General features: G+C 35.8%; 1 protein-coding gene across 2 annotated transcripts in view; it reads left to right on the top strand.

Annotated features, from left to right (window-relative positions):
* Nucleotides 1-16,138, top strand: part of LOC105219547 (nitric oxide synthase-like) — a 174,514-nt gene that overhangs the window by 79,578 nt on the left and 78,798 nt on the right. For both annotated transcript variants that reach the window (XM_054226417.1, XM_011195764.3), the window contains 3 exons: nucleotides 10,344-10,488; nucleotides 10,818-10,922; nucleotides 11,343-11,407. In XM_054226417.1, the coding sequence (XP_054082392.1) occupies nucleotides 10,344-10,488; nucleotides 10,818-10,922; nucleotides 11,343-11,407 (315 nt within the window). The remainder of the gene's footprint in view (nucleotides 1-10,343; nucleotides 10,489-10,817; nucleotides 10,923-11,342; nucleotides 11,408-16,138) is intronic.

Raw genomic sequence — 16,138 nt, 5'->3', positions numbered from 1 at the left:
AAATTAACGAGTACAAAATAAATGAAAAGTTCATTTCAGTGCAAAATATAAAAACATCTCCAGGTTTATATTTTTCCCTTCTACAGCAGTTTCTGTGAGCATGTCAGCAATCTGCCTCACTTCACTTTTTATTTTCTTTGTTGTATGCATATTTTATCCGAAATATCACAATAATAACCATAATTTATAATAATATATTTCTCTTCACTTTTATAACCAAACATTGTTGGACTCCACGACCACGTTTGTTTTGTTATGAACGCTTTTTGAAAGATGATTGCCTGATTACTGAACGGAATGCTTTATATTTGAGAAAATGATTTTTCTCAAATTGTAAAATGATGGAAACAAATTTGAGAAATAACCTTTGAGAAACGTTTGTGAAATTGCTGTCTATCAAATTGCGTAACTGCCTTTCCTTAATAAAATCGTTGGCGGAACTTTTTTTACCGCTCAGCGTAAACGTCGATGCCCCATCCCTAAATATAAGCACGAACTTTATGTCAAATATCAAAATGTGTACTTAAATTGTTGTTGTGAAATTTTATTGTACAGAGAAATTACATATTTCGAAGCCAACTTTAGTTCGGAACGCGCTGTCAAAATAGAAATTTGCAACCGCTCAGCGTCGTCGTCGCGTTATTTAGGTATGCGCCATACAAATTGTGTGGGAATGATAATTTTTTGACAGTCATTTGCTGCTGCCGCTTTTGGAAGGCAGTAAATGTCGAACTTGAAAATGAAAATTATTATTTTCTCCAACGTTTGATAATTTCAATTCAAGTGTTTGTTGGGACATTTCAATAATTCCGCCTTTTAGTAACTTTTAGTATCAGACATGAAATGAGAGCCGTATTTAATTATACATGCTTTACCTTTAAAAGGCTATAACTGCATACATATATACACATATATATTATATTATTTGAAGTATAGGCGGATTTAAATTAACGTATTTAGTATCGTAAATATCATGACCTTACATAAATACATACATATTATGTATTATGTATTTATGTTTCTATTAATATAGTAATTATTATTTGTGTTCGCAGATTTCGTCCTGAAAGCCTATACAATGTCGCTTTTATTAACATTAATTTACATTTAACACCAATACTTTTACAAAGGTGTGAAGTTTTTAATTGAATCGCAATACATAGCCTGGTGATAATAGGAAAATGCTTTCACGTAATATTGAATAACAGTACACGATGAGAATGAGGAAATGAGGCCAATACACTTAAGTGTATATGAAGCGCATACTTTAATAATAATTTCCGCTATCACAGCAAGAATGAAATAGTTTGCGAAAAGCAAACAAACAGTTGTGGATACGTCCATAATTTTACTGTTATTCAAAAAGATATATAGAAACAAACACTTTCAGAAGTTTCCGATTCACTGTTCTTACATTCAGGAACCAGTAGCTGAAACACGAATTAGGAAAATAAAACTTTCGTTATTGAAGAGACAACCATGCTTAACCAATCACTTCAACAATTTACAAGACCTCATATTTTTGAGGCCATAACTAGGAATGCAAACGATGTATGGATGTTTTTGAAAATGTTTTTACAATCTTCGGATGAGAGTGAAACAGATCACTCGTTTGATATTTAGAACCATACTAAACATTTGGCCCACCGAAATGTGAAATGTAAGCTGTAAAATGTATCTACAATAATAGGGACGGAAGGTTGAAGAGCAAATATTTCTTGAATCAGCTGTTACTTCTATCACTCAGAATCCAATAGAGATGTGGGTTGACTTGAAAAATGTATTTCCTGAATTTTATAAACAAGCTTCCAAATATTTATCTATTGTGGCCACTTCTGTCTGTTAGTGAACGACTGTTTTCTAAGGCACGAGGCGAAAGAAATGGCTTGACAGGGAAAAGACTTTTCAAATTGTTATTTTTAAATTCTGTTTTAAATAAATAATCTTTTGTTTGTTCAAACACTATTTATATCTTTTGTTAAATGAGAAAAGGTTTTAACATCCAGCTAGAAATTTATCAACTAAAGGCGTACTAACTACTGTGTATCACTTATTTGTGGTTCTAAAATTAGCCTTTTGTGCCTACTAATAAAATACGTACGTTAATAAAGTTCAAAAATTCATCGATTTTTCGATACATCAATGTTTCCATCGAACTATCGATGTTTCATTTCACGATGTTTGCATCCCTAGACGTACCACTATTACCAAATTCAATACAGATCAAAGTTAACATTTTGGTGCAAAAATTTTATTTGGTGTAGAAATTTTAAATTCAATAAAATAACACCATTTTTACTCAGGCGAATTTAAATATAAAGCCTTTATATCCGAGAGTAGCACATATGTGAGCATAAAATGCAAATTCATTAAAAGCAATTATGTGTAATTGCAGCGCGTGAGCATTTTGAGTGACGACGCTGGTTTGTTCAATATTTTTTAATGAAATCACTGTGAAAATGTGAAAAATTAAATTCGTCAACATTAATGACACTAGCAGACACTATAAGTGAGACGCACCAACAAATGTTAATGTTAACGCATATGTACATATATACGTACCCTTCAGTTCGGCTCATTAGTGAAACAATAGTGAGTTCACTACTTACTGGTAACCACCACTGGTTACCCACCATAATACCGGCAATGCAATTCACTCATGAATTTAACACGGCGATGTCATTGACGGTAACCGATTAACACTATTCACGAGTGATTTCACCGCCTATATTTCACTAGCTACTTCACCACATATCACTGACTATATATCATTAGTTACTTCACAACTTACCGACTATTAAATTTCACCACTTTCTTCACTACCTCTCAACCTAGCTAGTTTATTCCAAACATAATTAAACACAAATTTTATTTAAATTTTATATAATTAACAATATTATTTTTTATTTAAAATTTCTTTGTTTACAATTATATTTACGATCTGAACAACAGGGTCGGTTAATATCAGTCAAGTCAGAAGAAGTCAAGTCAGAAGTTTTTGTACACTTCGGCTGGATTCAAAAGCGACTTCGTTGAACATGTGATAAAGAAAGAAAATAATTAAAAAGAAATGTAGTTGATATTAAATTTGTATTACAAATTACATACCATATATATCACTGCACTTATATCCCCAAGTCACATTTCTAAGAGTTCCATTAAAATTTGGTGTTGATCTTAAATGAGTAAAATAATTCGAAACAAGTATACATATAAGTAAGGTGTTAATAATTTAAATAAATGTACATACAAGGATATTTATGCGTTCATAAATATGTGCAAACACTTTCGAACAAACCATATACAGCAATGTTGGAATTCTTACCTCTTTTCATTGTGCAGGGCAATCCATTTTTTTGCATAAAAAATTTATGTTTTCTTTGTTTTTATTCACTATTATTTCATTTAATTATTCACCTTTTAATAACACTTTTAATAAACAATAAACGTATTAGAACCCGCGACGCGAGATCAATTGTACAATCAGAGAACAACTATTATGCGAAAAATGAAATATCAGAATTACAAAGAAAACGCTGATGCCTTTCTTTCTACAACAGTAAATCATGCTTTCAATGACCAACTTGTACGTAAATACTATGTACGAGATGCTCTGCCGTTATTATTCTGCGTTATTTTTGCTTCGATCTCTCAAAATTGCATTCCCACCCTTATTTGTCGGTAATATTCTACTGAGAGTACAAATTAAGCACAACGTTCTCTAGATCATGCTCTCTTCTCTCTCAATCTCTCTCATGTACTATTGCTTCTCTGCATTACCTCGTTGTCTTGAATTCTCTAGTTACTTGTAACACAAGAATTCACTAGTGCAATGCACCAATTCATACCAGCCGTACTGCAGGTATATACATTCTCACACACATACACATGCATACGTGTCAATGCGAAAGGGGTGTATGAAGCAAAATCAAAATGACAGAAGTAGAGCATAGCAGACAATTTGCCATCTATGGCATGTTTGGAGCATATGTATGATAATCGAACAACAACACTGAGAACAATGAAAAATCTGCTTTAACGAAAACGACTCAGAGTCAGCGAAAAACTGGCATTGTCGGCACAGACTACGGGCAGGATTCGCTTAGCGCTAAATATACGAGTGGAACACATACATACAGTAGTTTCCGAAATAACGAATATTCGTTTTAACGAAAACCGAACAACACGAAACATTTGTTTTTAACTTGCTTTTTAGGTTTTTCGATTAAAAAAAAACAAAGCTTGCTTGGTTTTATACTCTCGGAACATGTTGTACAGAGTATAATAGCTTTATTCACTTAAGGTGTTAGGGGTAGTCAGAGACACGAAAAAATTAGAATTTTCAGTAATTTTTTTTTTTCTATTAAATCATGTTATTTTACAAAAGTAAAAATATGGCACTAGTATACAATGTTTTGACATAAAGTCACGAAAATTTTAAACAAATGTATAATTTCCAAAGCTATAGCTGTCTGTGTTGACCCAGTTTCAAAAAAAGTTCACTGCGGTGACAATCATAAGTTCTTGGAGATTCATCTTAAATCAATCGGATAAAAAAAATTAGTAATTAACAAAATGGCGGCCTCAGGAAATTTTTTTCTAGATTTTCGGGAAAAAATCAAGAGTTAATTGGTCTTAAAAAATTGAAAAAAAATATTCCTTCGATCAGGCCTGATTTATTATGTATTCTAAAAGCTGTATGAATTTCATTAAAATCTACTGAGCGGTTATCGAGCGTTTTGGAGCGCCTGAGTGATCTTTGTCATTTGTCGAAAAACTCGAAAAGTTATTATCGGATCAACTACACATTTTCAGAGAATCGCTTTTAGCCTATCACAAATTTTATGATGCTGCTAATGTCTAATCCGGCAAAATTGCATGGTTCACCTATGACTGCCGAGTTGTTCCAACCTCAGTCTTGCGAACGCTGGACATGAATTACCTTGGTGTTTCCACCTCGCCTTCCTCTATACAGCTATGAGAGTTTGCATCCGGACGCATGTATGCCTATTCCGCAGTGCCCGGTGAGTACTCCCCCCATAGCGTCAAGTTGAATCTTTTTAAGTACCCGCAGTTCCGCCGATCTCTTGCGCTCTACTTTGGGCCAAAAGGATCTCACAACTGAGCAAGTTTTAGTGGTTAACCAGCGCTTACCAAGCTCGAGAGATGTCCAGTGATCCAGACCTAGAGCAGAAGAGGACAACGGAGCACCGACTCGTTCCCAGCTTGTTGGAGCAGGCGCTACAGTTCCTAGCGATTCCGCTGTAGTCTGATAGTAAAATAGCTTGACGCTAACGATAATCCTAAGACACTCCTGAACTAGTTTTGAGCACATATTCAGCGCTAATTGCCACTATACTATCGGAGTGGAAGCTTACCACCTCGGAGCAATTCATCTACCACTACCTTATTTGCAGATACCTTTGCTTGGAAGACACTACAATAGTCTGGTAACTTGAAACTAAGTTTTATGGAAAGCTTCTTGCAGAAGTCTCCCCTCCACTTTTCGATCCATCCGAGAAAATGGTAACTACACTTCTTCTCCAACGACTTCGTCCTTCCTTCGAGGGAAAGTGAACGGAAAAACATCTGTAGATATTGGGCGATATTTTGAAGGATGCAGTGGAAGTTGCAGAGAATTTCGGAATTAATGGATCCACTTCCCTGAGTCTAATAGCAGATTTTGCTGCAATGCATCTGCCACCTGCAGGGCTATTGTTGGCGTTGTCCGCTTTGTTCCGTATTGGTACAGAAAATCACAAACCCCTAATAGGTTTCTGTGCATATATTTCAAACCGTCTACTTTTAACTTTTTCTTTATTCCGAAGTCAGGTAAAGGACGTAATGATTAATGTAGTTAATACTTCCATATCATTTAGTACTGCTGTCTTGACAACGGATTATGTTATCTAATTCTTTTTTTGATGCCATCAAATGATTTAATCATGTTTGAGGTGCACTCTCTAATGATTTAAGTTTGATGCCTACTAACAATATGCTTCCCATTTGGTTTTGAGTTATAACAAAATACATATCGCTCATTTACTTGAATAGTGTCACAACTCAAAAAACACGGAATGTTTTTTGCGCAGAAATGTGTGCAATTTCTGCGTCCATATTGTATAAAAATTGCATTCCGATGCGTAGGAAAATAAACCGTGAAATAAGAATGTGCCGTTATTAAACTTGTTATGTTGGATTAATTTTTAACTACAATAACGACACTTCTGAGTTGTGCCAGAATTAGGCATGGATTTGTATCTGAAAGAGAGACATATTTTGTGTTACAACACATATTGTTATAGAGTGAATTTGGTTTTATTTTCAGAAAGAACGACATATTTTGTATTACAACTATATTGGTGAAAAGTAATTAATTTTTTCGTATTGATTTTTTTCAACAAAAATGACACATTTGACTTATGACGGCGAAATTCAATTTTTTTTTTTTCACAAATAACGACACAATTCAAAATGGGTCACGTTTATGCCCAAGAAAAAGCATTAATACACTCAATTTGGTCCATTTATGCTCAACATTGTATTTAATATATTACAGGCCACTAGATTTGTCAATAAACAGTTGGAATTTTTCTATATTTGCTAAATAAGAGACAATTAAAAACTTTAAATCGCTCTCCTGAAAAATCGACTTTTTTGAGTTGTGACACTATTCAAGTAAATGAGCGATATGTATGTACATACATATTTTGTATAAATTGCTTTTTTCTCTAAACAAAATTATTTTTGCGTAAACTTTTTCCAAAAATGCTGTTCCCAGGGCAACATGCTTGTACTTTTATTAAGATATCACAATTTTCATTCAGATTCAAAGTACGCGTGGCAGAACAATTAAAAGCGATTCTTGTCTAGATTGCGATGATTTTGAAAGACAAACCGACATATACATACATATTTACAAATGTGAAGTATATCTCCCGTCATGTTTTGATTTTTCCAGAAATCTAAAGCTTCAGCTTCTCAACTGAAGTGGTACAAAATGTAGACATTTGAGAGCGAAAAGTTAAACTCGTGAACAAAACGGTACTTTACAGAAAATTTGACAAGCTTACAAGTTGAAATGTATGTACATTTAAGAACAGATAAACTTTTTAACTCTTTTCTTTGTGAAGTGAAAGTTTCAAACTTTTCCTAGCAAGCAGTAGCTGCGGGCTAATTTGTTTCACTTGGCCTCGATGCAGATACCGTCATTGCTGCTGTAACTGTCTGAGTTTTATTTACTTGGTATATTGGTTGAATTGCTGTCTTTTTACTGTTATTACACCATTTTGTTGTATATTGGCTTTAAATGTGATATGTAGATTCGGCATGTTGATTTCATTCAATCACATAGTTGTGAATATTCGTATATAGGTATGTACATATATGTACATATATAAGTAAAATATATATGTGTATGCAATAACTAGTTTAGAAATATACTACCTATGTATATTTTCATTTCTGGAATGAGGGGTTAGGTGGGTTTCAGAGGTTGGGTGTTTTTACATTTTACATTTTTTTAATATATGCTATCAAATACATATTTCATTTAAACAATTCAGCATCTCAAAGATACATACATATTAAAACAGTGCTTTGCTAAATTTTTATTTATAAATTCCGAAAACTCAGCCGTTGAATCATGGACAATATGCGAAATAGACAAAACAAAATTGATGCCCTTAGAAAGAAAAATTCTTCGAAAAATTTTCGGCGCAGTCAGAATCGGACCTGACGAATGGAGGATAAGATGGAATAGCGAACTTGACCAGCTAATTCCAGGCGAAAACGTGGTGCGATTTATCAAAACGCAACGAATAAGATGGCTAGGACGTATTACAAGAATAGATGATCAAGAGCCCAAAAGAAGATATTGAACGCGAAAGCATACATCGGCAGAGCAAGAGGAAGGCCAAGAACAAGATGGAAGGACGAATTAAACGAAGATCTGAAGAAGCTCCGATTAGAAAGAAAGAGAGACCGCAAAAGACAGAGAAGCTTGGAGGCGTATTGTTCAGCAAGCCAAAGCTCACAGCATGCTTAAAGCATCGAGATAAAGTACAAATTAAAAAAAGCTATTATTTAAACCAAATGGGTAGGCAATAAATCAAGAGACGTGCATAAATTTTTGACAAAATTTTGGTTCCTTTCATACATAAACACCATAAAAACGTAGAAATCATATTGTGGCCGGACAAATCCTCTTCATGTTCAAAGGAAAAAGTCCGACAAACCATAATGGCGACCGTTTGAAGATTTTTTTGAGAAATCAAAGCTTAAGGGTATAAAAATAGTTGGAAAGCTCAAAATTTGAATCAGACGTTACAGTCTCATCCGGAAATTCCTTAAGGCCTTTGGAGACGATCAAATAAACTCATAAAATTATTAAGTGTATTGGTGGCGTCGACTTTTGTCGGCTCTGCTTGATGAATATCAAAAATTTTTGATATTTTAGTTTGACGACCGCAAATTTGATCGTCTCCACTCATGCTTGACGAAAAAAAGCTCATTTGGCTTCTGATGTTCCACATGGACGGCTGCGCGGACGAAATAAATTGCATATTACGGTTTATTGAACGCAACGGTGCTAGTATTATGAGACAATAAAAATTAAGCATATAGTAATCGGGATGAGAAGAGCAAGCAATAGGAATTTATTTTAGGGGTTTTGTTTTGTCGTGGAAAACACGAGTGAACATTACTCACACATATGCAATGCTTGACGTGATTATTTGATCGTCTCCAAGGGCTTTTAAGGAAGTTGATACTAACGGTGTACAACGTGCCTGCTCAAGTACCCTGACTAAACTAAGACGGGTTCCTAACAATGACCCCTATTTTGAAGTTCATTGTTTTTTACGTTTTCGGAAGAATATAGGTTATTTGACAATTAACTTCATGTAATAGCTTAACCTTTTCTTAATAGTAAATTTTGAGTTACGCTGAAATAAAATTTGTGCAGATTTTTAGTTATAACCCGTTACATAGATAAATCTAATTAATGAAAAAAGGAAAAACAAAAAATTAAAATTTGTATTTTTGACAGAATTTTAACGAAAAAACTCACTTTTTTACTTATATTGGCTAAAAAAAATAAGTTGTAATAAAAATAAAAAATGTTTGTTCATTAACTAGATAATGTTATTTCAAAGATGTGTGCAAAATTTATTTAATAAAATCGCTTCATAACTTTTCGAGAAATCGTGTCCGCTGACTTGAAAAATTTAGTTTTGAAAATTTTACATTTAAACTGACGTGAGCTGATGGTCGGAATTTTCAAAGGGTCTATCTCTTAGAAATTTACTCGAATCGATTTAATATTTTTAAATGATATTTTAAACATACATATATACATATACATATGTATGTATATAACAAACAACAGCAAAAATATATGTATACATTTTTATACTCTCGCAACAAAAGTTGCTAAAGAGAGTATTATAGTTTTGTTCACCTAACGGTTGTTTGTAACGCCTAAAACTAAAAGAGTTAGATATAGAGTCATATATACCAAAGTGATCAGGGTGACGAGTAGATTTGAAATCCGGATGTCTGTCCGTCTGGCGTGGTATCGCCCACTTATGGGTCAAAAACCATATCTCAGGAACTACTCGACCGATTCGAATGAAATTCGGTATATAATATTTTCTTGACACCTTGATAACACGGACAAAAAATGGGCGAAATCGGTTCACAACCGCTACTACTTTCCTTATAACTCAATTTTGAAATCCATTTTATTTCTTCACTTTATAACGTAAACATAAGGAACCAATGAAGATAACGGAATAAAACTTTACACAATTAGTGCATATCATCCCTGGCTTCACTTGCGAAAAAATTCAAGGATATCGAACATGTTGAACTCAGCGCCTAAGGATACATTTTAACCGAAAATATGGGTAAATCTCTCAGATATCTCAATTTAATTCAGAGGAAATTGTTCTCTTCTAATAGTGTGTCTCTGTTCCAAAAATTATTAAAATCGGGTCATAACATTTCCATATAACTCATTGCAGGTTTTTAAAAAGTATCTTCTCCTAACTCCCATATACCTAATTATAGGTTTTTCAAAAATACGGTGAGCTTTATTCCGCATATATGTATTGGTTAAATTTCTTCAATAAATTGCGAGAATATAAAATGTTCGGTTGCACCCGAACTTAGCCTTTCCTTACTTGTTAATTTTGAAACCCACCGAACCCTTAAATGTGGGTGTATTTCTTTCGTATGTTAAGATATTTATTGTTATTTGCCGAAGCGCTACTGCAAAGAGGCAATTAATTATTATATTTTGATTTTCAAAAGTACATTTTTTTATATTCTTCCATTCACAGGGCTGTGAAATTTACATCGAAATTATTCGGCCGTGCATTGTCAAAACGTATTAAGGCTACAGTGTTGTATGCAACCGAAACTGGCAAATCCGAACAGTACGCAAAGCAGTTATGTGAACTATTGGGACACGCTTTCAATGCACAGGTGAGTGATAAGTGAGATATGTAATCAGTAAAAAATAGTATACGTGGTGAGTTACTTTTAACACACGGCTGTAAAATTTGTTTTGGGTTTGGGTTAATCAGTGGCGAAATGTTTATGATATAAAACGAAACATGTTTGTCAATTAAAATAGAAAAACAACTTGATTTTAATATAATTTTATATCTTAATGGCCGCATATATGCACTCACCTTGTTTGCGACATAAGTTATCAATATGTATTTCTGGCACGTAATAAATATAAGAAAGAGCGCAACATTTATTTTTTTTATTGTATTAAAAATTCTTTAAACTATCATGCCTCGTTTCAGATCTATTGCATGTCAGATTACGACATATCATCCATTGAGCATGAGGCTTTATTGATTGTAGTAGCATCTACATTCGGTAATGGAGATCCGCCAGAGAACGGAGAGGTGAGTGATTAATATTTGGCTATAAAAGGAAAAAAGTAAGGATATGTAAAACTGAAATATTAAAAAAAAAAACTCAATTCCATAATGAGAATCAAGTTTTTCAGTTCCGCCGAACATTTTTCTGATCGCATACAATAATTTATATTGTTTGTGCACGTGTGCCACGGGGCGTATACGTAATCATGCAAGCGTGTCCGTTGCGACTAATGAGCCTTCAAAGTGTGCTAGGAGGAGCAGCAATTGTTTCTTATGCTCAATGAAACAATATGATGGACTCATTTATTCAATGATTATATGTCTGCATATATGCACGGTTGTGTCTCTGCTTTATTATGTGCTCGTTTTGAGATCTCAGTTGTCTTCCAGTTGCAATTTTCTCTGATTTGTTTTGTTGTCTTTGTTTTAATTTCATGATTGCAGCTTTTCTCACAGGAATTGTATGCGATGCGAGTGCAGGAAGGCAGCGGCGATGGCCACGATTCCAGGTGAGTGTTTGCAGAAATTTTTCTTTACTATTTCATATATTTTCTTATATAGTGGCATTAAATTGTTAGTGTTTGCAATCAATGGAAATTTGTGTGTATTAAAATTTAATAGTTTATTGGAATTTAAAACTTTATTTATAATAACACAGAAATGTTATTCTTAATATTGACTTGTCTTTCAATTGAATTTATTTGATATTTGCCGTATAATTGAATTTTGTCCTGCACCTTTTTAATATTTTATTGGATTCGTATGCGTTGTGGCAATGTGCTTATGTGCTTTGCATATTAAATTGAATTGTTAACTGTAGATTTTGGGGTGCATAAATTTAGTTTGAATTTCAAACTGCTTACTTTGTTTTTCTGGCGCTTCCTGCGTCCAATTTGTATTTCCTTTCATTTTTACAGTTTCAGCTTTAGGTGCTCGGCGAAATTATAACTGAGCCGCAACAATAAATGCTTGCTCTATAAAACGTGGTGGTTTATGCCGTAATATTGTTTTTCAATAGTTACAGTTTGGAAAATTTCAATTTTGCACACATGAAAGTATTTGCTACCGCCAGCAAAATAGAAATTTCACAAATATTTCTAATAAATGTGTTGTAATGCGTGTGCACATATTGTAAAATGGTGCAAACTTTACAACGCAGTTTTGCCGCAAACTTTAGGTTAATAAATGCAACCAAAGCAACAAACACGCGTGTATCTAAAAAGTCAGAAGCTTTTGTTGGAATTATACGTGTTGAAAAAATAATTCAAATTATTTCGTTAGCAAGCATTTATTAAAGTTTATGGGTAAACAACAAAGAAGCGATACAGATTTATTTATAGCATTCCTTTCAACAGTTGAGGAATCATTTCAATGTTTACTCTCCAGCATATCCAAAACATGTGCACGCATATACAATAATATTCAATAACTTTTGAATTCTCCTTGTACGCATGTAAGTATATTTCGAGTACTTGCCACATATATTGTATGTATTTATGTATGTTCTTTTGAAATAACCACACACTTCAAAACGCCTTTGCTTGCAGTAGACGAAGACCAAATATCTGTACGCAGGCATAATAAGTACACAAATATGTGACTCCAAAGTCTGAAAACATTCATTTATACGTCACAATATTCATATCGCATATGCTTATATTTGTAGGCCTTTGTTATTGAACTATACCTCCATTCCTTGTTTCCAATATTATTTTATGTTACAGTGGAACTTCTCTAAATCACCAGAATCTTCAATAAAACTTCAAGTTAGAGAGACTTCGAGTTATAGAAATTTTCATTAAAACATACAATTTTTCAAAAAGCTGTGAAATATAAATATATACTCAGTTTTATTTATGTATTTACTTCGCAAAAAGTCTTATGTAAATACATTAAAACATGTATTCTGTAATTTTGTTTGTTGTAGTTTGCTATTGTTTGGCTGTTGATGACTGTATCCCATGCCTTTGTTACATGATTTATGCAGTCCATAAGTATAATATCATATTTTGTAATCGTCTCCATACGAAAAAGAGCCTCTTTTTAAATTCTGTTTCGATAGTAAAATTTTTGTATTATGCCTTGATCGAAAAGTTCGATTTATGGAAAGAATTTGCATGAAGTTTGACTTCTATTGCCAATTCAAAGTTCGAGTTACGAAGGAAATTTGTATGAAATTTGATTTCTAAACGCTATTACCAATTCAAAAGTCCGAGTTTTGCAGATCATTGATTTATATAAGTACGAGTTATGGAAGTGGCACTGTATTTGTATAAGCAAGTAGCTTCCGTGCATACCATTGTTCCTGTTTGCTGTTGAAAAAACTTTGACAATGAAATCAACTTTATAACATAAATACTCGTATTATATATATACACACGATAACATACATAGTTGTCAAAATATTATGGTAATATACATACATACATACATATGTAGAAGTTCACGCAGTGAGGAAAGTTTCCGATTGCCATTCACTTGGGAGTGGCCAGGAACGATTCTTTTGCATATGACTCAAGCAGCTCACGACTTCCGGTTTTAGACCAAGTATCCCCTAGGTAGCTAACAGATATCCGTTCGGAGGCGAGCTAAAGTGAGAAGGCGAAGCCCGCTTCTGCGGTTGTGCGTAGGGTTTGGGAACCACCACATAAAAAAAAATCTCCCCAATGAAAACAAACACAGAGCCTCGGATGAGACACCGCCCTTTTGATGACTACCCCTGCACACGTTTTAAGGATAATGATATAAGGGCATGCACCTGGAATGTCCGGATCCTTAATTGGGAAGGTGCCTCTGACCAGCTGGTTGATGTCCTCATACAACTAAAGGCTGACATCACCGCCGTCCCGGACGGGACAAGGACGGAAGAAGGTGGGTCCTTGTGACATCTACTACAGCGGCCATATAAAGGAGCGCAAATTTGGTGTTGGATTTGTGGTAGGAGAGAGACTACGTCGCCGAGTCCTGGCATTCACCCCGGTAGATGAACGTCTTGCCACAATCCGCATCAAAGCGAGGTTCTTCAACATATCGCTGATTTGCGCCCACCCCCCAACGGAAGAGAAGGACGATGTGACCAAAGATGCTTTCTATGAGCGCCTAGAATGCACCTATGAGCGCTGCCCCCGCCACGATGTCAAAATCGTGCTTGGCGATTTTAACGCCAGGGTTGGTAAAGAAGGTGTCTTTGGCACAACAGTGGGAAAATTCAGCCTCCATGACGAAACATCGCCAAACGGCCTGAGGCTGATCGACTTCGCTGGGGCCCGAAATATGGTTGTCTGTAGTACCAGATTCCAGTATAAAAAAATTCATCAAGCAACGTGGCTGGGCCCTGATCGAAACACGCGCAATCAAATCGATCACGTTGTGATAGACGGAAGACATGTCTCCAGTGTTTTAGACGTGCGTACGCTCCGAGGACCAAACATTGACTCGGACCATTATCTAGTAGCAGCAAAGATACGCACTCGCCTCTGTGCAGCAAATAACGCCCGTCAACAAACACAAGGAAGATTCGACATCGAGAAGCTGTAATCACAACCGACAGCCGAACGATTTTCTACTCGACTTGCACTCCTGCTCTCTGAGAGCACTCATCAGCATCTCGGTATAAGGGAGCTGTGGGACGGCATATCAAACTCCTTACGTACAGCTGCAACCGAAACCATTGGTTTTCGGAAAAGCCAAAAAAACAGCTGGTATGATGAGGATTGTCGTCTTGCAGTGGAGAAAAAACAGACTGCCTATCTCGCAATGTTGCGATCGACCGCAACACAAGCGGGATGGCCGAGGCAAGAGGCCGAAATGCGTGAGTACGAAGAGCTTGACAAGCTGGCCGACATGGGTAATGCTCGAAAATTTTATGAAAAGATGAGGCGATTTACAGAAGGTTTCAAGACCGGAGCATTATCATGTTGGGACCGCGGAGGTAATCTGGTAACGGATGTCCAGAGCATACTGGGATTATGGAGGGAACACTTCTCCGACCTGCTCAATGACAGTGAAAGTACAACACCAGGAGATGGCGAACCCGATTCCCCAATCGATGACGATGGAATAGATGTTCCAATACCCGACCATGAAGAAATTCGCATAGCAATTACCCGCTTGAAGAACAATAAAGCGGCGGGGGCCGATGGATTACCGGCCGAGCTATTCAAATACGGCGGCGAAGAACTGATAAAGTGCATGCATCAGCTTCTTTGTAGAATATGGTCGGAAGAAAGCATGCCTGACGATTGGAATCTTAGTGTGCTCTGTCCAATCCATAAGAAGGGAGACCCCACAATCTGCGCCAACTACCGTGGTATAAGTCTCCTCAATATCGCATATAAGGCTTTGTCGAGCGTATTGTGTGAAAGACTAAAGCCCACCGTCAACGAGCTGATTGGACCTTATCAGTGTGGATTTAGACCTGGAAAATCTACAATGGACCAGATATTCACCATGCGCCAAATCTTGGAAAAGACCCGAGAGAGAAGAATCGATACTCACCATCTTTTTATCGATTTTAAAGCTGCCTTCGATAGCACGAAAAGGAGCTGCCTTTATGCCGCGATGTGTGAATTTGGTATCCCTGCAAAACTAATACGGCTATGTAAGCTGACGTTGAGCAACACCAAAAGCTCCGTCAGGATCGGGAAGGACCTCTCCGAGCCGTTCGATACCAAACGAGGCTTCAGACAGGGTGACTCACTATCTTCTATTCTTGACTTCTTCAATCTATTGCTGGAAAAAATAATATGAGCTTCAGAGCTAAATAGAGAGGGTACAATCTTCTACAAGAGGAAACAGCTCCTGGCGTATGCCGATGATATTGATATCATCGGAAGCAGCAACCGCTCCGTTTGTTCTGCGTTTTCCAGACTAGATAAAGAAGCGAAGCGTATGGGTCTGGTGGTGAATGAGGACAAGACGAAATATCTTCTGTCATCAAACAAACAGTCAGCGCACTCGCGTCTTGGCTCCCACGTTACTGTTGACAGTCATAACTTTGAAGTTGTAGATAATTTCGTTTATCTGGGAACCAGCATTAACAACACCTACAATGTCAGCCTTGAAATCCAACGCAGAATCACTCTTTCCAACAGGTGCTACTTTGGACTGAGTAGGCAATTGAAAAGTAAAGTCCTCTCTCGACGAACCAAAATCAAACTCTATAAGTCGCTCATTATTCCCGTCCTGATGTATGGCGCTGAAGCGTGGACGATGACAACATCCGATGAGACGACTCTTGG

This window comes from Zeugodacus cucurbitae, chromosome 3, assembly GCF_028554725.1.
Source record: "Zeugodacus cucurbitae isolate PBARC_wt_2022May chromosome 3, idZeuCucr1.2, whole genome shotgun sequence".
Classification (NCBI taxonomy): domain Eukaryota; kingdom Metazoa; phylum Arthropoda; class Insecta; order Diptera; family Tephritidae; genus Zeugodacus; species Zeugodacus cucurbitae.
This window is presented reverse-complemented; position numbering and strand designations above follow the sequence as displayed.